General features: G+C 40.9%; 2 protein-coding genes across 2 annotated transcripts in view; one reads left to right on the forward strand and one right to left on the reverse strand.

Annotated features, from left to right (window-relative positions):
• Nucleotides 1-142: 142 nt before the first annotated feature.
• On the forward strand, nt 143-5,675 carry pgpep1l (pyroglutamyl-peptidase I like). Its single transcript, XM_080865575.1, has 5 exons — nt 143-864; nt 947-999; nt 1,065-1,181; nt 1,360-1,586; nt 1,658-5,675. The coding sequence occupies exons 1-5, from the start codon at nt 786-788 to the stop codon at nt 1,854-1,856; spliced, it is 675 nt and encodes a 224-aa protein (XP_080721701.1). The 5' UTR covers nt 143-785; the 3' UTR covers nt 1,857-5,675.
• Nucleotides 5,145-23,043, reverse strand: part of igf1ra (insulin-like growth factor 1a receptor) — a 75,934-nt gene continuing 58,035 nt past the window's right edge. The window contains exons 7-21 of the mRNA XM_080865537.1: nt 22,843-22,969; nt 22,489-22,724; nt 22,210-22,377; nt 21,719-21,926; nt 17,459-17,742; nt 16,812-16,954; nt 16,274-16,439; nt 16,083-16,185; nt 15,778-15,848; nt 15,452-15,681; nt 14,332-14,436; nt 13,969-14,128; nt 13,617-13,746; nt 10,514-10,648; nt 5,145-7,360 (exon numbers count right to left, since the gene is read on the reverse strand). Of these exons, the coding sequence (XP_080721663.1) occupies nt 6,835-7,360; nt 10,514-10,648; nt 13,617-13,746; nt 13,969-14,128; nt 14,332-14,436; nt 15,452-15,681; nt 15,778-15,848; nt 16,083-16,185; nt 16,274-16,439; nt 16,812-16,954; nt 17,459-17,742; nt 21,719-21,926; nt 22,210-22,377; nt 22,489-22,724; nt 22,843-22,969 (2,792 nt within the window). The 3' untranslated portion in view covers nt 5,145-6,834. The remainder of the gene's footprint in view (nt 7,361-10,513; nt 10,649-13,616; nt 13,747-13,968; nt 14,129-14,331; nt 14,437-15,451; nt 15,682-15,777; nt 15,849-16,082; nt 16,186-16,273; nt 16,440-16,811; nt 16,955-17,458; nt 17,743-21,718; nt 21,927-22,209; nt 22,378-22,488; nt 22,725-22,842; nt 22,970-23,043) is intronic.

Genomic DNA, 23,043 nt, shown 5'->3' on the forward strand with positions numbered 1-23,043 from the left:
TAGAATGTGTGTTACACTTAAAATATATTCCCACTGATGTCGTAAGCGTCTAGTTTGCAGATTTGGTAAATTTGCTTTTTCATTTTGCTTTTTTAATTTTAATTGAATCTTTTTTACCCTAATACTTTTTAATTCAGAAGATTTACTCTTTCAATGAAGTGCTTGCCTTTGTTGTTTACTTGCCATAATAGACCGATAGATTCTTCACCCTGCATGGGAAGTTATTGTGTTACAGCACCAGGGTAAATATTTAAAAATAGAACATCCTACAATAAATAAACACAAGTTAAAGTAAATGTGCCAGAGGCAGAACATAGTGATGGCTTGATTCTGTGAGAGTGCAAGAACTTTAAATATATCCAACAGCGATTTAAGGTTAAGTTGAAGGAAAGTAAAAGGTAAACTGAGATTGTGCAAGAAAGTAGTTAATATGGATAAATACAACGTACACACAGTGGCGCAGTGGGTAGCTCTGTTTCCTCACAGCAAGAAGGTCTTGTTCATGTTCTCTCCAGATTCCTCCCATAGTCCAAAGACATGCACTTAGTGGGGTTGGTGACTTTTGGTGATTCTAAATTGCCTGCAAGTGTTATTGAGAGTACAAATGCTAGTCTGTCTCGCTGTTTTAAGTTCAATATGATTTGTGGATGGCATAACTTTCCTGAGACACCTGAATGCATCACCCTCACAGGGGCATCACATTTATCAGAGATGAGCGCCCCCAAGCGGACAGTAAACGAATAGCGAAAGCTAAAGAAAATCTATCTACGTTTTAGTATCCTTGCATGAAATCCCTGAACTGCCGTTACAGGCGCTGCAATCTCGGTTCGGCTATGAATAAAAGCGAAACTGTGGTCGTTACAGGTAAACTGTAAATGTTCATGTCCTCCATAATCGCACCGGACCGACTTTTATTTTGAATTGGCAAATTCGATTTACTTTTAAGGTTTTGGACCTTTTCGACAGTTCTTGACCAACACCAGCTGGGAAGCCGCCAAGGTAATAACGATCAACGCCACCGGCTGACTGAGTCTGAAAATAACTCATTTGAAAAATGATTGCAGGGGTTGAAACTGATCGGACTGGGGGAGAATGTTGACGTCCATGTGAGGGAGTTACCAGTGAGTTACTTGAAAACCCAGAAAGTTATTGGTGAGCTCTGGCACACTCTTAACCCAAAGGTAAAAATAAAGCGAAATGTGACTTGTAGACTGATCACCTTATTAGTTTAAAACTTAATTCTGTCAATAGATTTCCAAAATGTTTATTGTGCTTCTTCCAAATATGAAAAATAAATAATAAAGAAATCCCACCACAAGGTGAATAACTCACTCTTGTGTTTGTGTGCATTTACTTCAGTTTGCTGTACATCTGGGTTTGGCCAGAGGCTCCAGTGTGGTGATTTTGGAGCAAACGGGGAAGAACACTGGCTACAGAGACCGAGATGTCTGCGGCTACTGTCCAGAGACTCGCTGCTGCGTCGAAGGGGGGGCACAGAAGCTGGAGTCAGTCATTAACATGAGGGCAGTCTCAAAGCACTTCAGACAAGCAGGGATGAATGTAGTTTATTCAAGAGATGCTGGCAGGTAGGCAAGTGTTCCAGCACGATCAAGAGTCACTCTTGAATATGAGATAATGGCTGATTTCTTCTTTTTAGGTACCTGTGCGATTTTGCATATTACTGCTCACTGTATCATGGTCAGGGGAGAGCAGCCCTCATCCATATACCCACATCTGGTACCTTGGCCTCAGCTGACAGACTGGTGCCTCTGCTGCAAGCCCTCATTCAGAAGATCCTGGAACAGCTGGAGGAGCATTCAAAAACAGGAGTTCCCCCTTTTGTGTCAATGAGGTAGATCGTGATCCATAGCAGATACCCACTGATTGGTGTGAATGAAAAATTAAATATAGCAGGCATTCGTAGTTCTCATTCATTTATTTATTCAAAATTTCAGCAAAAAAAAAAAAAGAGAAAGAAAATACAAGAAATTCTCAGATACATATTCAGAGAAGGTGTTTTAAAAAATACACCATCTCAGCTATAGGTGTGAAAAACTTTGAGGCCTCAGATATAGAGCTTGAAAGAAGACAGTCTAGTGATTTTTCGTTTTGATTATTTCTTTCCCCAATCTAATGAACACACAGATTTTGTGAAAGCATCATAATAAAATAATAGTAGTAGTAGACCAAGGCCCCTCAGAAGGTACAGGAATGCAAATCATTAAAAACAGAGGCGCAGGATGATGATGAACCTCAAACTTATTATTGCAGTTTAAATGCACTGATGCATTCTCCATAAACCTGACATTTGCATGAAGAACATTCTGAAGAATTGAAATGTTGACAGACGACTAAACTGTAGTGTATATTTATGCTGTTTAAGCCTAAGGTAACGCAAAAAAAAAAAAAGTATCGCGTGAAGCTTTTTCTAACCATGATTACTCTTCACCGTGACTACCCGTAAATCTACGCAACATCCCTGTCCTATACATGTCCACGAGTTCATTGTAAATGTTGTAAGCTTTGACAGGTTCGTGATCTAATGGTAACTAGTTATTCAACAGCTATTCACCTCAGAACAGATCAGTGTCTACTCTCAGAACTGGAAAGTTGACATATACCATAATACAGCAAAAAAACAAAAACAGAAATGCATAGATATGTTAAGTAACTACCTAAGCTGTTTGCTTGTCAGTGGTGATTTTTAAACCGTTGTGATATTAAACAGCAATCAGACAGTTTTATCTATTTTTTTTATTTACCAAGAACTTTAATTGAGCACCCAAATTTCACATTAGAAGTTACCTGGTTGCCTATCTGTGATCCCATTTTCTTTTCTTATTGCTTTTGGGTATTCATATAAATGCAAATTATCTAATGTTCCCAGCCCATCAGCCCTTGCACTGAGTTAACGCTCGCCAAGTAGCCACTGCGAGTTAAAAAGTAGCACTGAGGTTTCTTTTGTTTTTGTTTTTTAATGAGACGCTTTGAGATGTAAAAGCTACTTTGCCACCTTTTCACGCTTGTTCTCTCTCTTTTTTTTCCCTCCTATTTTGTGGTGACAAAATAAGATCTACTGAGGTGACTGAACCAGCAGCATTACTGTAAGTATCAGTTACAACGGGCCAGACAAAAAAAACGGGGGTTGCAGACTTGACTTTTGATAGAGCAAAACAACTCTGAACGGACAGTGAGGGAGTGGCACCGATAACGAGAGTGGAAATGAACGCTGGGGTCAGAATGTCTTGGCATTCAGACTGGGAAGGAAGGGGAAGGGGGATGATGACATTCACATAACCACGAAGAGTTTATAAGGGTAGAAAATGACACTGTTTTACTGCTCTTGTGATTCCAACGTGGAAATCATTGATTTAGGGGTTCCTACAGAAGTTAGAAATACGTAGGAGGCTGCTTTCCCCATATTATGGAAAGTTCACAACTATCTAGTTTTTGTTGTTGTTGTTCTGAAAAAGTGAATGCCATCTGTTTGCTTGGAATAAAGTGAGAGGTGGAGTTGCACCGTATGCTCGCAGCATCACAGGCTGCAGGTCAAATTGTTTTATTGGAGGTGATGAAAAAGTTTCCCTTTTTAAATATTTCCCGTTTTATATCTATCTATATATATATGTATGTATATACATTTTTTATTTTAGACTTTTATATAAAAGCATTTTAGAAGAGGAAAAATTAAAAGTTTTTGTCTTTTGAGGATTTGAGGTTGTGACATTTATGTTTGGAGATGGAATGTGTGGTGTTGAGCCCTGGCCTCCTGTCTTATCACGTACTGCACCTGCCTCGGTTAAAATACAGTGTAGATCGATGTCCTCACATAAATACTCATTTACATTTAACACAGAGCAAAACTACACCGTACTAACGGCTGCTGTTCAATTTGAGCAAACGCGCGGGCCTTTTTTTTCCTAAAAGCTTTAACCCGCTGGGCCAGAAATGGCCGGGGTAACTTAACAACACTTCCATTCCATCTCCTGTGTTAGTCCGCTTCGTGAGGTTTATCTAGATCCCTGTGGGGGTTTAAAAAAAAAACGAGAAAGAGTGAGATGTATTTGTTTTCCATACGCATACATATATTTAAAAAGAGTGAGGTAGATATACTTAAAGGGGGGAAAAAAAGAAAAGGTTTTAAGTCCCCCAGTCATGACACCAAAGAAAATGCATACAAAAAAATCCAACTTTATACTGAATCATGGGGCATTTATACAGTGATTTAAACTGATATCACAAAAGGAAAAAAAAAAAGAAGAAGAAATAAATAACATTTCTACAGAAAAAAATAAAATAAAAGAAGGGGAAGGGGAATCACCAGGTAACATGAGCAGAAATCCTTCAAAACACTTTCAGTATTCAGCCATTCGTGACATTGAAATGCGTTCCCTTCCCTGGATTTTAACCCATCCTTTATTTGGTTTTAAGAAGCAGTCGTCGTGAAGATTAAACAATAAGTCTGAAGAAAGGAAATCAGCAGAGGGAACACTGAGCTAGAGGAGGGAGTAGAAGTGAAACGGTTAAAAGATGGTTGGCATATATTAAGGCAAACGAGACAACTTAATTTAGCCCTATCTAATCGGAAAAAAACGAGGCAGGACGTGGATGGGTTAAAATACCAGATCTGGTAAATATCTCGTATACTGGAACTTATCCTGACTTCAGAGGGGGGGGGGTCATGATGATCAGGAGCAGGAAAGGAGGAGGAAATGGTGAAGCAAGTACAGGATGATGTTGTGAGAATGTGTGGAGAAAGCAAAGCCTTAACTTTGACCTGAGATCGAGTCGCACCTAGTGGCCAATGCCAGGCGCAGTGCTAGACAATAAAGTACAAAAAAAGGGATGCAGAAAGTACACGCTCTGCTCACAGACTGAGCCAAGGTGTCCGTTCTAAATAATAATAACATTAATAATAATAATAATAATAATATAGACATCCAGAAATAGAGAAAGAAACATTTCATAAAAAGAAAAGGCAATTAACAAAATGTAGTGTTGCAGAAAACCTTTCGGGGGTCACGTTTTGTGATTTAAATTGGATATTTTCTGAACAGTTTAAGGGTATTAGAAATGGACTGTTGTGGAGACCATAAAATACCAAACCTGAAGGATTTCTTTATATATATATTGGATGAGATATATATATATATATATATATATATATATATATATATATATATATATCATCCAAAAGAGGAAAAGAATAAAATAGCAGCTTTGTTCTGTACAGACATAGAGGCAAACATTTTTTAACCGTAAAAAGGTTTTAAAAAAGTGACAAAAACCAATGAGTGTATAAAAACGATCCTGCAGTCAAAAATACAACTGTAAGACCTTTATATGTGTTTGAAATGTAGATAAACTATTGACTGTTCTAAAAAGAGACCACCTGTGACTTGAAAGCTGTCTCTAGGCTACTAAAATCACCTCATTTTCTGTCTCTTGCGTTGTATTCGGTACAGCAGTGCCGGCGAACCATGTTCACCTCCCACTGTGAAATGCACAATTGAAAATCTCAGAAAAAAAAGGTTAGAAGAAGTCAAAGTGGAGCCAGAGTTGTATTCGTAAAGTATAAAGTTCAGTGATTTGCTCATTTGAAGTGCGACCTTCTGATGCTTTGATGTTTTCAGTCTTTTTTTTTTTTTTTTCTTTTTTTAAATAAATTAAACAAAGACAGAGGCTGTGACTCAGAGTTGGCTGTGCTTCAATCACATGCCTTCTTCCCTCAGATGTTTGAAAGATGAAAGTAATGAAGGGCATGTAGGTGGGCAAGCAAACTTTTGATTAGCCAATCAGCACCACGGCTTTTCTCTTTTTCTGAAAATCTGTTTGTAATGCTCTCACATATTTAGTGCTTTATTAGTCTTGCTGACCACTCACACAGAAAAAGAGAAAAATTATTACATGGGCTGAGAACAAGTCAGCCAGTCCTCAGTTTTGAGATGGAACCAGTAAAATCTGCGTTAAACATAGAAAATAAGTGATAACCAATGGTGAAGGCAGCAAACTCCTACACACAGCTGCTCCAGGAGCAGTGACAGATAAACATGAAGACTGAAAACAGCCAGGCAATCTTGGCATTATCTTTCACACAGACAACTCTGAACCACAATCGTCAGTAAGAAGGGACACCTTTTAGGAAACTGAAGAGAAAGCATGATTTGGCAATAGTCTGGCAGAAAATAGATCTTCCTCTACCATTCTGACCTACACAGGACAAAATCCCATAGAAACATCAACAGTAAAATAAAATGAAAAAAAAAAGATCTTAGAGGATCAGAAAAGTTGGAACCTTTCTAATCCTCACGCAACATGAGGCAGTCTGCTCATGTGAATACAGTCATTTTGATGGAAAGTAATTTTAGAAATGGAGCTATGCTGTATTATGTATTATGTGTATAAATACACACTTGAATATCCATCACATCACCTCTGAAATCGTGAGGAAAAAGTGCTCTTCTGTTGGTTTTGCTGGCAGATATGCTTTAAAAAAAAAAAAGAAGATTTTCTTAAAGTTCATGTGTAAATCTGTAAGTCAGGATACATGCCTGTATCGTTTTCCTTCTTTAAGGACTCTTACATAACAAAGACTCAGATACAGGCTGCGCAGGATGGAGTTTCCCAGTGTTGAGCTTGAGCCACCAATTGCTCTGTGCTATCTTGTTTTCCATTTCTTCCGAGTTTATGTTTGACCTTAAGAGTGGAGAGACCATCTACTGGCAAACAGTAGAAGAAAGCAATTTCTTACCTCATCCATCCCTCCTTAAGAGACAGATGAGAGGTCTGTGATACCCTGTGTAAAAGGGGAAGGAGGAGAGGGCTGGTCTGATATCAGCAGGCTGATGACTGGGGCAGTGGTAGCGCCCGTTCGTTCTTTCTGACCCCGTTCATGTGTGCATAGGGTTGTATCTCATCAAAACTGGGCCGCAGCACCACGACAGGCCCGTTGGCCGAAGCATGTCCTGAGTGCTTGTCCAAGGCTAGTCCTGGAGACGCCAAGGCTGAAGCAAGTGGGCCGGGAGGAGAGTTAGAAACAGGTCCCAGTAATGGCGTACTCGGGCCTTGCATGGGGGATAACTGATGCGTAGAAGGAGGAGACATGCCTCCTGCACACCCAGACGAGGAAATGACAGCAGTCGACGGCTGCCTCACGGATGAAGGGTCCAGTGGAATGTTCTCCATGTTTTCTACCTCCATGTCCAGCTCCTCTGTGTCCGGCGGCTTGTTCTCCTCGCTGTAGAAGAAGCTCACTTCCCTGAAGGGAGGATCCAGTTCGTCTTTGATGCTGCTGATGATCTCCAAGAAGGACGGACGCATCTTAGGGTTATACTGCCAGCACATTCGCATCAGTTCAAACCTGAAAGATAAATGACAAAATCATCATTTTTGTCATTTCTGTGTAAACATTTCTCACACACCAGCTTGAACTGACAAACAGAAACTTCTTAAACTGCAACATATCAGCAAACTTTACAACCGGTAAGGACAGGAGGGATGAAAACAGCATGTGGCCCTGTAAGTCTTGTTTCTGTCCAGCAGGTGGCAGGAGAAACTGAAGGCCCCTTTAGGGCTTTTTGGCACTACATCTCAGTTCATAACACTGATCATGAAGAAAGAACAGAGACTGTAATATCAGCGTTGGTAAAGTGTGCTACACTAGATTTTATGCTTCAGTTTTTTCTTTAAAAAAAAAGAGGGGAAAAAAGGATGTAGTTATTGTAAATACCCGTCCTTACCACTTGTAGCTGCTCATTAATTTGAAGCAGGTTTGTTGGCAGGTAATCTTGGTGAGCATGCCTTCTCTTTAAGTACTGTCCCGTAAAATTATATAATTAAAACCCTGTAAGACTGTGGCCAAAAGACTAAATATATGTGCGCGCGTTCCAAAGTTGCTGCAAGCTACAAGGCTTTCAGTGGCAATAATATAGTAAGTAAATCCACAAACTATTTTTATGCCAGTTCAATTGTTTTGAAATTTTGACTTTTTTTTTTTTTTTCTTCTATTTTGGGGGTTCCGTTTGTTTTTTCTTTTTAACAACAAATACAGTAAGATCAGAAATGTAGCATGCACTCAGCAGAACAGTAAATCATACTTAAGGTTACTGTGCCAGGCCAGCAACCGAGCTTTGGGAATGTCAAAACAACATCATAAACGGGAGAATTATTACAGTTTTGTGTGGTGCTGGACCGCACACCACAGCTCCAATTATACACAAACAAGCTCAGAATACTCTCTAAGGCCCGCTGACATAAACACCTTGGCCATCGCTGCTCCGTTCTTGCTGTTCCCTCTGTCTTGTTTTTCCTAGTGGTCTCTTTGCCATCTAGAATAACCTCTGCAGCTGGGTGCCAGCTCCTCTCCGCGCCAGAGGAATTATGGGTAAAGCTTTCTTAAGCACGTGCCTCGCTTCATGCTCTGAAGCAGCAGGGGGCGGCTCAGACTTGTTTTGCACATGTGCAGGAAGTGTCTCAAAGTTGACGTTCAGATGTCCGAGCTCGGGCAAGCAAGGACCTCCCGTGAAAAAGGCGCACGGCGCTTGGAAGTAAGGCCGATGCACCAGAGTAACCCGTCTGCTGCAAACTTCCGACACCGTCTCGCACGAGGCTTCTTGATGCAAATTTAGAAAACAAACACTGTAAATCCTGACTTCTTGTCAGCATCCTGCCAATCGTGACCCACAGGCCACATGCTTTGGCTAAACTGACTAACATTGGACCTGTGAGCAACACAAAACAGATTACATGAGCTTTACTTGCACTGCATTAAAACTCCACTTGTTCTTTAGCTGTGTTTTTTTTTTTTTTTTTTTTTTCCCCCCCGAATCACTTCACATTCAAATTTGAGTGCACCAAATGTGCTGTATAAATACAGCTGAGCAGCAGCTATTAAGTTACTGAGATGGCGGCTCGGATGGTTTGCCTAGGGTCTGCTTTTTTGTTTCTGTTTTTCTTTATTTGCTCTGGCTGATTCGATATCTTTGCTTGGCTGTATGTCTGTATCTGTATTATCCTGCGAATTTGCCATCTGCACGGTATTAAAATATAGTGAGAGCTCATGTGTGTTAACGTACTTGGCCAATAAACCGATTCTGACTTCACTGTCCGATATACTGTATACGGACGGTTACAAGCAAATATGAGATAGTCGGTGTCAGAATTATAAGAAAATCTTCACTGGCCTGGATAAAGCCAAATATTCACAGAAGAGATGGGCCAACAAAGCTTGATAAAAATCAGAAACAGATGCAATTTCAGGCCAAGTGTGAGTGCAAAAAAGTCTCCAAACATCTATGCTAAATGCTTAATAAACCTGAACAGGAATCCCTGCCAGATCTGAAAAACTTCACACGTGCAACCTCCCCGGCGTGGCAAAACCTTGACGGATAATAGCGTGTAAGTGATATTCCACAGAAAAATAATGATGTTTAATTTAGTCACATTTATTTTCCAATTCTGAAGGAGGAAAAGAACTTTTATCTCTGGGAAACTCTAGACAGAAACATGAGAATAACAATCAGTGACCAAAGCTACCTGAGAAACAAAGGAAACAGTACAAGTAGGAGACATTTAAGGCTCTCGAAATATGACTCATCCCTGTTTGTGTTAACCTGCCCACTTCCACTTCTTCTGTATCTTTCTATTCAGTCTTTGTATGAACTCTCTGGCTTCACTGCACTTGGGCAATCTTCTGGAAATCTCCATTAAGTCACTACAGCAGAGGCGACCATCGACAGTGGCCTGACTTCCATGTGTGCTGCTAAGCCCCGACTCCACCACCTCTGTAACACAATCCACACACTCCTGTAATCAGGACAAAACAGCCACACTGCCATAGAAACGCGAGGTTTGTGTCTGCACAACACTTGATCCTCTTTTTCTTTTTTTTTGCTACTCACACTCTTTCTAAGGTGAGGTCAGCCGTGGAGAGTGGGAGGGGAGAGAGCAGAATGCCTTCTTATTGAGGTCAGAGACGGAGAATCGAAATGCATGTATGCAGCGCTGCATGCCGACGAGCAGGCTGTGCTCGGGCTTTTCTTTCCCCTCTAACTTCCAAAGTGTTTGATTGATTGACTGACTGATTAATTTAAAGTTAAATAATGATAACTTTCTCATCCACCACGCTGACAGACAGGCACTACCTCCCTCCGTAGTAGGAATGAGGGGCATCTTTCACACACTGATTGTGGCATCCCTTCTATGGGCCGGCGCTGAAGGCTGAGCAGGGTTCTCACTGCCAGCTGACCACTGAAGCTATGTCGTCAACGGACCACATTTATCCTGTGACGTTAATGTCGGCCCTCGTCCTGGCTCTACCTTAACTTATACACACGATATCCTTCACACTCAGAGCCACAACTTAAAATAAAACAGGGCAAAATATTAATAGGACAGAAGACATGGGTGGCTGCGGCTGTAGAGGATAAAATATCCTTCATAAATCCAAGCTGATGTTACTTAGTTTTATTGTTCTTAAGGGCAGGGTCACAGATTTGAAAAAAGAAAGACTTACAGCATGTCAGGGCAGTTGTCAGGTTTGTCCAAGAGTCCTCCCTCCATGACAAAGCGCAGCACTTGTTCATTGGACATCCCCTGGTAAGGCTGTTCAGCTAAGGTGGCGATTTCCCACAGCACGACACCAAATGACCTGCAGCGAGAAAAATTAGGCAACATATTCAAGTAATATATTGTGGTATTTTATGTGATGCTCTTTCGGCTTCCACAGTAAACGTTTATTTTAACCATCGATCAAGCACACATATTCTTCTATTGCTTAGGAATAAACTTTACTTTGAAGAGCCTATCCTACATCATCGCTCTAAATTTGAAAGAAATGACATCCATTATGTTAGTGACTAAATTGTTATCAGGGTGACCTGAAAATGCCTCACCAGTAATACTTGGTAACCATCTAATAAAAGCAAATAAAACTCCCTCCACTCAAAATTGAGCTGCACTGTTTGCATACAAACAATAAGTACAAATCATATTTTTCATATATTCCTTTTTTAATAAGAGCCACATATGGTGCTTGTTTGAGAGCTGTTGTGCTTGAGATGTGCATAAATGTCCAACCTAAACAGAGAGCAATATTCTAGTAATGGTTTTAGAGGGAGTAAATGTCAAACAGCCTGACTGACTGATACAGAAAAGGTAATAAATGCCTTTTAATATACAGAAGAGGGAAAAAAAACTGATGTCAGCATGATAACACGCTCACAGTGACAGGCTGATGCTAGGCAGGTATCTGATTTGGCGTGCTCTGTGCCTTAGTTTATTGTGTTAAGTTGGTGAGATTTACTGGAATGTAGTCATTAAAAAATGTATTAGAAGATTGAAAATTCTGATCTCGTGATGAAGGAAGATGAAAAGGCAGAGAAAGTGGCTGTAAAGCAGTAAGTGGGATTCATCTCCTGGGTGCAGTGAATGTCTGAACCAAATTTAATCTAAGGCTAACCGATAGTTTCTGACTTTTTGTTCTGTCCGTGTTGGACTGAAATACTCTCACTGCCATCCATGGATCGCAGTACTAACAGCGCACAAGCTGAGCTGACACTGCTGACTTTATTTCAGGCTTCATTTTTTTTCTTTTCTTTTTGGAGTGTGTCATGTATCCTTAGCTCATATCTGTCCACAAGTTCCCCAAAAATATGAATGCTATTTTAAATATTGCAACTTTAAGTTCCCCAAATAATCTGCACTAGAATCCAAAATGAGCGCAGGATGTCGGAGAGCTGGTACTGAGCATTTACCCTGCTTCTTATTTTAACTTCATGACGTGTGGCACAGTATGTTGTAACACAGCTTACATGATTACAATACTGCAGGAAAAACCTCAGCATGAAGTATTTCTTCAGTTTAACTTCAAGACTGCCTCGCGATGACCACAATATTTGTTTACTGTACTACTTTGGCTAGCCAAATTTTCAAATGGTATGCTTAACTTAAAAACAAAATAAATAAAATAGGCCTATTACAATACTGCACACCAGGATCTCAAACAGTCACCTACTCATGATGACATCAGGGTTATCTTACACTAAACTTCTTTACAACATCAAAGGGGAGGATATAGTACACAAATTGTGGAGGTGTGTTTGTGCTGGCACGGCAACCTCTCATTTAAAGACATCTGGAGCAGTTTAAGCCCACTCTTAGGGACTAACCCGTGACATTTGGGGAAACAAACATGCAGGGGGTTCTAGTAAACAGTAGTAAAACACAGGAAAAAAGTAGCAGTGCTGTAGGCTGGGAATCTACGAAACAGTGGAATAATAGAGTTGTCAGTAAATGGAAAAAAAAGAAGAAGAGGAATACTCCTGGCCTGTACTTTTTTGCCAGGAATTTCCAAAGAGGCAGCCAGAAAACCAAAGGTTTGGATGCTTTTGGAAACAGTAGTCATGATTTAAAAAAAAAAAAAAACTAAAGTAGAAAATTATCATAAGAATATATTATCTAGTTTTTTGCCACAGCATGAACTGTTTTAGAGTATACACAAGGACAAAGGCAAAAAAAATATTGAGGTGGTTATGGAAAACTTAGCATCTTTCTGGATTTAAGGAGGTTCATACATGTCTAATGTAGGGCTGCCACAATTAGTCGACTAGTCACGATTACATCGACTATCAAAATCGTCGACGACTGATTTAATAGTCGACGCGTCGTTTGAAGCTTTGTAAGATCCCAAAAGACGCAGGAATAAGTAGGATTTAAGAGTGTAATAACGGACTGAAACAGAAGATGGCAGCGCTGCATGTACAAGGATGCCAGCTGCCGTTAAACCCCGAAGAAGAAGAAGAAGAAGCTGTGTCCCAGAATTCATAGCGCAGCCCAGCTCAGTTTCCAACAATGGCAGCGGCTAGTTAGTTTTAATATTACTCTTATTATTCTTTCTGGGTCACAAAATAAGCGTGTAGCATATTTTCAGGTGAGAATGTAGCTGTGTAAACCTCAAATATCGGCTCAGTTTATCAAGACACAACATGTTTTCAAAAGCGCTCCGACGTTTTCGGAGACGTCTGTTACCCACTAGCTCGATAGCTAGCCGGTGTTACAGGCTCACTAGAGCCGGTGAGAACACCGGAAATCGTTTTCAAACCCACTCAGGTGAAACATATATAAGTGACTTAGATAACTTAAAAATGTTATTGTTTGGCTTTTTTTTTAGTATTTTATTTGTTCCTGAGTAAATCGGTTTGGCTGAGCTTAAAGTTATAGTTTTTACACAGCTGAATAAACATCAAGCAGACAACTGATTATCAGAAATGTGAGATGCTCGAGAAAATACTCCGGTGTCCTGTTATATTTTAGATAGCAAGGAGTTTATTAAACTTCACCGAAACAATCTGCAAATTTCATTAAAATTTAATAAACTATCATCTTGTCTTTATTTTTAGTTAGCACATACCTTAAACACTTAAAACTGTAAGCTAATGATAGTTATATAAGAGCAGATGCTGCTGGTGCAATAAGCTGTACATCCAATGGATGCATGATCTGATTAGTCGACTAATTGCAAAAATAATCGGTGACTATTTGACTATCAAAATAATCGTTTGTGGCAGCCCTAGTCTAATGCAGGCTTGTGTATATGTAAGAGTGATTTGCTGCCATACCAGACATCAGACATTGTAGTAAACACGCCATCTTTCAGTGACTCTGGAGACATCCAGCGGACAGGCAGCAGGCCCTTTCCTCCTTTTCGGTAGTAGTCCGTCTCATAAATATCTCTGGTCATGCCAAAATCTGGAGAAAAAAAAATGAAAGCAGAAGTTGAGGAAGCCACTAAGTATCACTCATTATGTGTGGGAGAGGAAGCTCCAGAGAGCTCATCTATCCCTCTCACCTCTTCCCTCCCCTCTGTCCATCTACATTAACGTGCTTGGGTCCGACACTGAAATCCAAACAGTTTTTTGTCAAGGCCGGCAGAGCGGGGGAGGCTGAAGGCAATATATTAACTTGACTTACCTCCAATCTTCACAGTGAAGTCCTCTGCTACCATGCAGTTCCTCGCTGCCAGATCTCTGTGGACAAATTTGTTGGCGTTTAGGTACGCCATACCGTCTGCGATTTCTCCAGCCATCTGGATCATCTTTTTGAGTGGGGGTAAGACCTGGCTGGTGGCGTTCTGCGGTAGAGCAAGAGGCGGTGAGAAGAGAAACTCCATGAAAAGCACTATTCAGTCAGTCGACATATCACGCCTTTCTGCTTTAATCAGCTGAGCGAAACAAAGCGTAGCGTGGATGATGTATAAGGGTGGCAGAAGAAATTGTAAAAATTAAGAAAGAGAGCAGAGGTGTGTGTGTGTGCACACGTGGACAGGTTGCTTACTTCTTTGCGCAGGGAGCGCAGGTGGCTCTTGAGATCTCCGCGAGTCATCAGCTCCATAATCACTAAGGTTGGCTGTCCCTGAGAGACCACGCCAAGCAGCCGCACCTACATTAATCACAGCAGTGCAGAGGGGTCAGCTCTGATAAAACAAAACTGTGTCCAAAATACATGCTACATATAACTTCAAAATAGGTTTTGTTCACATAGGAAAATATGAAATATGCTCAAAACTTTAAGCTCTGAAAAAAGTTTTTTTTTTTTTTTATAAAAAAAAAAAAACAGCACAGAGTTCATTCAAATAGGCAAGTCAAGTTCAGCTGTGATCCAGCAGATTGATGATACCCTTCTACACTTCTACAAATCTCTTATGGCACCTTTAACCTGCCTGCCTGCCTTTGGTGGATCATATTGCTGTTCACCCTAACTCGTGCCAAGAATACCCCAGAACAGAGCCATGCCACCAAATCCAAATTACTGCACATGTGAGTATTCACCTATTACAGTGGTCCTGACTCAAATCACTTTGTATTTTCCACTGATCAACACCATTCTCCCACAAAGCAAACCACAAAGGAAAAGTCTCTCTAGACTTTCTCACTGTTGGGTTTTGTGTGATTTCTTGTTAGAATAAAATGTTTGGCTTCCACTAAATCTAGATAACATTAAAGACCACCACATAGTGCATTCAGTAGCAATAAATTACTAGGCAGTAAGGTAGGTTGTCTGACTCAGAAGCACACTAGGTTACAGTTCAGCTCCATCCTGCATTTGCAATTTAAATGTGTTTTTTTTGTTGTTGTTGTTGCTTGGAGCATTGTTAAAGATCTTTATCCTTAAAAAAAACAAAACAGTGACTAATAAAAAGGCTTTAACAACACATCCACGTTATGCAGTTTCTGATGTTGTGATCACACTGAAGTGAGAATATACAGTATATCCTGGAGTCTGAACTGCAAGTCATGCTGCAGCTGTCGGAATAAAGACAACCACAGCGTACTTGAGTCTACGTCTGCGAGGATCAATTTCATCTCGTGACTGGATTCATTATGACAATACACTGGTTTATTATTAATAACCACGTGAGCCAGATGGTAAGGATTTGATGACGCGTCCAACTTACCACATGGTGACAGTTGAACTCCTTCATGACAGAGGCCTCGTTCAAAAACTCAATTCGCTCCCTCATGCTGGCCGTCTCATTGACCGTCTTGATGGCCACTCTCGTTTCAGGTTCGTCCTTCACTACTCCCTTTGCGATGCCTTCGTACACCATGCCGAAGGATCCCTGGCCCAGTTCCCTGTGCATAGTGATCTTCTCCCTTGCTACCTCCCACTCATCTGGGACATACACTGGTGTGGCACAAGAGACAGCGGGTCACCATCAGAGTTTAAACACCCCACCCAAAAAACCCAATGAAAAATAGACCAAATATCCAACAGTCTTACTCTCAGTAGCACTGAGGTACTCTGGATTGACTGATGCATACAGGACGCCGTTCCCCAGTCTGTCACTGTTCCTGTTAACACAAACTCAGTTAGCCTGCAGGCAAGTCTGATTGCAGATGCTGTGTACAATTTTCAAGAGGAAGTCTACTCTTTACCACAGGGGAACGTTAATGAAAACAACACCTATTAGCGCTGATTAACATTACACTGATCATTAAGCTTCGTGAGCATAGCCAGGCAGAACAGCTTAATCAAAGAACTTTTGTCAGGCAGTTTTAAAAGCGCGTCTGCAAAAAGATACTTGCCTCTTTTTGTTCACATAGAAGAGGATGGTGATGAGGCCGGCGACAAAAATTGTCACAATGATGGGAATTATGATGACCACATACAACGTAACACCGTCATCACCTGTCAGAGAAGATAAAAACCGATGGTGTCAAGTCCTATTTATTTTTCATTCCTCTGCATTCCATGTAATTAGGGAGAAGTTCATTACGTTTAGGTGGAGACACATAGAAGAAAACACTTTCTGTCCAGGAGCCGTTTCCTGCCGGGGAAGTGGCACGCACTCGGGCGGAGTAGTTCCCCGAGCCAAGGTTGGTTAGTCGAGCTCCTTTGTACCGGCGGTAATCCTGTCGCGACACACACTTGTGCTTCTCAGGCTGGAAGAGAACAAGCACACGCTGGTTACTGCTTGGAAGAAAACATACCATCGGGTTAATGTTCTCATCTAATCAAAAATATGATTTCTTGTTTCTTATTTCAGGTGAATAAGGTTTGATGGCCTCCAATCAGCTTTCTATTGTGTAGAGTTTGTCATTTGTTTTTGGTTTTACTCAGTGTTTAAGCCCTGCGTGCATGAGCATGATTGGAGTCTGGTGCACGTTTTAAACATGTGAATCCTTCACTGAGCAAACACTGAGAGCCTTTTCAGTTGTTTACAATATTTGGATAGTCATGGATTCCAGGCTTTTCAATGTTGAAAAAGGAAATGACCTATGATAATAAGCTATAATTACCCCAGTCCAGCTCACCTCATTACCCAGGCGGAACTTGATCTCATACATCAAGATGAGTCCATTGGGCATAACGGGCTCTGGCCAGTGCAGCACCACACACCCCTCGATTTTGTCACACCTCTCAAAAATCACCTTGCCCGGGATGTCATCCGCTTTGACTGGGGGAACAGGCACAACCACGTTAATATAAACAAGGATATTTAATTTCAGAAAAGGTGCCAGCACATTTCATTTTCCATTTTCCACACCACTATGTTACCAAAAACAGCAGGGATGCTGTGTAAATGAAAACAAAATCAACACAATCACTTGGAGTCATTTTAAATCCTCAATCTATTTGAAAACTGAGAGATTTTATATTTTTATATTATATTTATATTTTAACCCTCGCCACCTTTATTTCCGAAAGGCTCAGCTTTGTTTTATACCCACTCATGGTACCGACCTCCTTCCAATTAACCCAACTAAGTGTGAGATGTTTGACCAAGTGTTTTTCAGCATTATACACCTTTTCCACTGTTTTTTGCCCGATATCCAAAAAACACTGGAAAAAGTAATATTTGTGACTTTTTCAGGTAAATAAAAGAAATGCACTCTCTTTATATTTGTCAGCATTACTGAAAACAGGTAGTTGAATGCAGGCTTTTTACTATGTTTCTAACCTGCAGGTTTGGTCCTGGAGAAGACGAAAGCTCCAGCGCTGCACTTCCCCACCACCTCGTTGCACGCATGGATATCAATGCGGTAGACGGTGAAGGGCCGCAGATTGGGGATCTCTAAATACTCTGTTGTGCTCTTGTCTTCAGTGAAGGGGAACTCTACGTTAGGAGGAATGCCATCTGTACTGTTATCCCCTGCGCCGAGAGTGGTATTCCCTCTGCCGCCCTCATAAAACAGTGTGTTGTTTGCTGTACCAGAAAGGTCTCTGCGCCGACGCTCTTGAGGTCTGAAATACAAAGACACAATTGAATATAAAACCTGTAGCACAGATCATTAAAATTCAATGAGCAGTGCTGGGGAAACAAAAGACAAAAAGGTGCATTGTATGTCCTGGAACCCTTATTGTAGCATGTCAGTGATGGTTTATACCTCCTGAAAAAATGTTTGCGCAAACTAAACATCTTTCATGGAAAGCACGGAGTGATTGCTACTCCCAGTTGTGCTGTGCTTATTAGGTCATTAGATCACTGAGAGGCTGACTGACAGAGAAATGCAAAAAACAGACAGTAACGCTAATGTCCAACATGCCCCTGATAAAAAACAAACAAACAAAAAAACCCAAAAGGTTAAACTCTGAAAAGTAATGTTTAGCCTTCAGTTCACTCAAAGTTCATATGATACTGGGTGGAGCTGCCAAGACCTGGACATCATCATAATTGAAAGCAAAGAGGCGATGACAGCTGTGACCTTAGCAGTAGGAGATACCACAGGACATCTTGTCCACATGTGAAAGATGCAGGGTGGTCAATAAGACAGACAAAGAAAAAAAGCACTTGCTGTGACTGAGAAGATAAAAGCGTTACTGATGCCCTTTATAAAGCTCGTACACAGACATGTTTGGGGGTTGTCTAAAACCGAATGTGACAATGAACAAGTGACTGGGTTTAGACAGCTTAGCTCAGAGAAAAATAGCAACTTCAACTAAATGACTCAAACTGTACACTGAGAATTAGAACTGCAGCTACTTTTTTTAATAATTTGTTGTTTTTGTAATAATTAATAGATTCATTATTTGGTCTACAACACCATTAAACAGTGTTTTTAACAATCTGACTAATAATTCAAATCCATAAAATCTACTTTTTGTAATTTTTTCATGAGATGAACAGAAACCACAAATCCACAGAAAAAAGAATTTGTTCCTATAGTCATGTGCAAAAATCTTGAGCCACCGCTTCTCTCTTTATAACGTTGGCATTTACATCAACACTGGCAAGTGGTGCAATACAGAAACAACTGTGTTTGTTGTTATAGATGTATAAATATATATATTCTTTATTTTATTTTTTATTCTTCTTTTGCACTGAGAGAATTGCACCTCAATTTCATTGCTGTAATGACAATAAAGATTCAGTTCTGATTTCTTTATATTTTGCTTCCAAGAAGCCAGACTTGCTTTTTATTTTTAGAAGTTACATTGAGTCGAAGTTCTTCATTCTTTCTAAAGGTCCTTCAAATTTTTTCTTTGGTATTTCTCTGATTTTCTGAGCATTTTCAGAGAAACTTTTTGTTTTGTTTAGTTGTTAAGCAACTTAACACGAATCTCTGAATCATTAAATTGTTATAAAAGAACCCAGCTCGAGGGATGCAGCGGTGTTGTTCCTACGCATAGCAGATAACTTAGCAAAGACGTATTTCTTTAGTTGCCAAAGACAACAGGTCCAGGTGAGCAGCAATGGACAGAGGAGGTCAGGAGAGATGTGTCTGCAGCATTTCGGCCAGTGGTGTCGTGGATTTTGTCGAAATTGGTGGAATGATCAAGTTATGCAACACCATTTTGAACGTGTAAGAAAGGCAAAGAGTGATAATGATCCCAAACACACTGCCAATGCAAGTAAAACCATACGGGATAGCAAAACACACAGTGCAACACGATCAGTCATGGACCGGCCTCCCCAAAAACCGGATCTCAAGATTGTTGCAGCTTGACAAAGAACAGAACAAAAAACAACAAAAATTCTAAGAGATTGGAGAAGCCCGGAGAACTATTCATGAAGACGACTTTAAAAATTTATAAAGAAAGCTTGCATGTTTGCACATTTCAATAAACTTCTACACCTGTTTCCCCATTTTCCTAGCAAAATATAAAATTGAAGACTTTTACGCAGTACAGTAGACTACCATGTTAAACTAAGAAGCTAACTAAGCAAAAGCTACAGAATGCATGTTTTATTTTACTTACTTTTGTTTTACTTTAAAACAAAAGTAAGTCTGTGAATTGGGGAATGGGAGTCGATTGCACTGCCTATGTGCGCTTCACTGAGTCCTCGGAGCAGGGAGCAATGGCCCTAACAAAATCACACGTAATTGTGGTCAGCTTAGTGCAGTGGCAGTAGCTATGCTGGAGGCTGGATGGGACTTCTTCTTTTACGCAGTACAGCAGACTACCATGTTAAACGAAGAAACTAACTAAGCGAAAGCTACAGAATGCGTGTTTTATTTTCAAGTCGACCTGCAGGAAGAGGAGTGCACAGACAAAGACAGAAATGTGGGAAAGGCAGTTTCACTGACATGTCAGCATTCCTCTCTGACAGCTAAAAGTGCTGCAGTCCAGCAAACCAAAGCCCAGCCTTTTAGTTATTACTGACTACATCACACATACATGAAAACTGACAACATGGTAGAGACTACAGACAAAAGACTCGTGACACTGATTCACTCTGACAGTAGCCGTTCATCAAAGCGAAGAAGAAGAAGAAGAAATGAGCAGGCGACAGACATTTTATGGCTTCGACTTTCTGTATGGGCGATAATGACAGTGAAATAAGAATCTGCTACCTGTCACATGCTTTGTAGCTGTAGTTACTACAGTGCCCTGACCTCACCTGCTAAAAAAGCTCTACCTTTATGCATCGGAATCCAGAGAGGAAAGCCGTGACTACACATTCACTCTATGGTTAGTGGGGCACATTGTAAGCAGTTGACACCTCATACAATACAACAGGATCATGGATAATAGTGAAACATCTGATAGAAGAAGAGGCAACATCAGGGAGTCCTTTTCACCTCATCTGTACGTATTCATCGTGAGGCAGCCCCCTTCCTTTTCCCCATAAATCAGTCTGCTTTCCTTATTTTCTACTTGTCTTCTACGGCTGATGGGGCTCTTCCCTCATTCATTTAGATTCCAGATGGATTCACTGTACATTTCCTGGCAGCTGCTTCGTTACAGGAAAGAAAAAAGAGGAAAAAAAAGCCTCGGACAAAGAGAGCATGCAAGGGAGGAGTAGCGTGAAGTGCCGAGTTGAGAAGGACAGAATGGAAAACATTTCCTTTTCTTTCTCTTTCTGTTTTCATGCACCCTCTTTTCCCTCACCCTGGGTCTAAACCCTGAACTTTTGAGAAAGAAAGAAAGAAAAAAACTCCCTCATTTTCCCTAGAGTGGTTTGTAATAATGTTGGCTGTGTTACAGTGGAGAGGCTGTGCATACACTGGCCGAGCTCCTCGCTGAGGGCCAGGGACCTGCCACCCGCCAGTTTCCTAGACACTTCTACTGAAACAAATCAGCACAGCCAGAGAGAAGAGGAGGTGTAGATAGATAACAGTTCAGCCAATTTTTAGCAGTTTTCCTCCAAAACATATTGATCAAATTCCATGAACAGCACTACGAAGTAAAAGGTCAGTGCTGTTCAATTAAATAAACTTCATCATTTTAACAAATGAATATCCATCAGCCTATCCTGTCCTATCCTATCCGAGAACTGTGGGAGAGGAACACTGAAACATCCATAGCCACGAGCAAGTGAAATGATAACACAACACAGATGTCAGTCCTGTTGCGGGAAACAAAAGCATAAGCAGCTATTGTGTAGCCAAACGAGACTCTTTAATCTCGTCTCTCTCCTGGGTTTGTTTGTTTTGTCCAAATTGCTGCCTGGTAGACCCCATCAACCCCTGTGCCACCGTTGCCGCGGCAATAAAAAAGCCACATGAGTGCTGAGGAGGCTTTGGAACCTACTCAGCATGTCTCCTTCATCTGCTCCACCCAACAAAAGGGCCAGCTCAGCGTCCGTCAGGTCCGTCCACACCCGTCATGCTCAGATCTTGTTCGCTCCACAGAGGAGCCATTAAACCCGTTCCACCACCTCAGTCTTCGCATTGACCCAACAAGGCAATTACATTCAGTGCTCTGATAGCTGTCTGCACTTGAAAGGGAGGTCACAGCCTATAAACGGTTTAAGGAGGCCACTGATGTGACATACCTTGCCAGAAAGATGGAATTGTGGAGGAAATTCTCAAAAACTTTCAAGAAGACACGGTCGTCCTTCTCACGGTCCTTCTCTTCTGGTGTCTTCTGGCAAGCACAGCACAGGACCTTTTCTGGCCCTGCTAGGTCTGACTTCGTGGGCTTTGTGTTCTCTTCCATGTCTGTGAGCTCCGACGCCGGGATTCGGATTGGGATCTTCAAGTCTGTTGAAGAAAATATGAAATGAAAAGCCAGGAAAAAAGAGTGTTTAGCAAGGGTGGGATTTAACCTTACCAATTACAATGGCCAGCTTTTTGTTTTGGCAAGCTAAAGCTCTTCCAGGTGATTGTCCTCTTTTAACTGTGCATTAAGATTAGTTTAAAAAACAAATAATGTTTGTACGATGCAAGAAAGACTGAGTGGCCTTCGCTAAGTAACTGGAAAGGTTTGAAAGGTCAGAGAATAAAGACATATTGGCTGCTTATTAGAATAAGGAGGAGTGCAGACCTTTGGAGCAGTAGTCATGTTGGTAGAGCTCCCTATCCTCAGCTTGACGCTGCCAGCGGACCAGGTAGTAAGTGAGATTGCCGTTGGGCAAAAGTGGAGGTGACCACTTCACCACCAGCTTTGTTGAGGAATTACCATATGCACGGGCATCTTTAGGCACAGACGGCACTGTACCAGGGGAAAGACTAGATTATTTTATGTTGTTCATGTGTTTATATAGTTGCGCAACAATAATAATGTAAAACTGAAGCCAGAACCAAAAGTGATGGTCACACTTACACGATGGGTGTGTGCGAATATAGATGATGTCACTCTTTGCTCCAGTGGCATCTTTGTCGCTCTCTTGCAGGGTGATGGCCTTCACAAAAATAGCATACTGAGTCCAAGGCTTGAGGTGCTGAAGTCTGACATTTGGGTCATTGTTATTATCTTTAGGAAGATCCACATCCACCATGTGCCAGCTATTTGAGCCACAGCCATCCTGGCCATCAAACTCAGTGATGTTCTGGAAAGGACTGAAAAAAATACATTAAAAAAAGAATTTCATTAAAAAAAAAAAAGACAGTTGACATGAAAGTAAGACACTAAATTACTTTATGCTCAGAGGCTAATAATAAGCCTTTGTGTACTCACGATTCCTTGTAGTAAATGATGAAGCTGATAAGGGTTCCATTTTTGGGGGGCTGGTAGCGCTCCCATGTCAGATTGATCACATGGCTGGATGTGATGTTGGATTTGAATTTCAAGATATGGCTTTCACCTGGCCACCGGTGAGACATATGTATAAAGTAAAAACGTGCACACAAGCTGAATGACTGAATGAATGTGGACCAA

Source organism: Rhamphochromis sp. 'chilingali', assembly GCF_963969265.1.
Source record: "Rhamphochromis sp. 'chilingali' genome assembly, chromosome: 2".
Taxonomy (NCBI): domain Eukaryota; kingdom Metazoa; phylum Chordata; class Actinopteri; order Cichliformes; family Cichlidae; genus Rhamphochromis; species Rhamphochromis sp. 'chilingali'.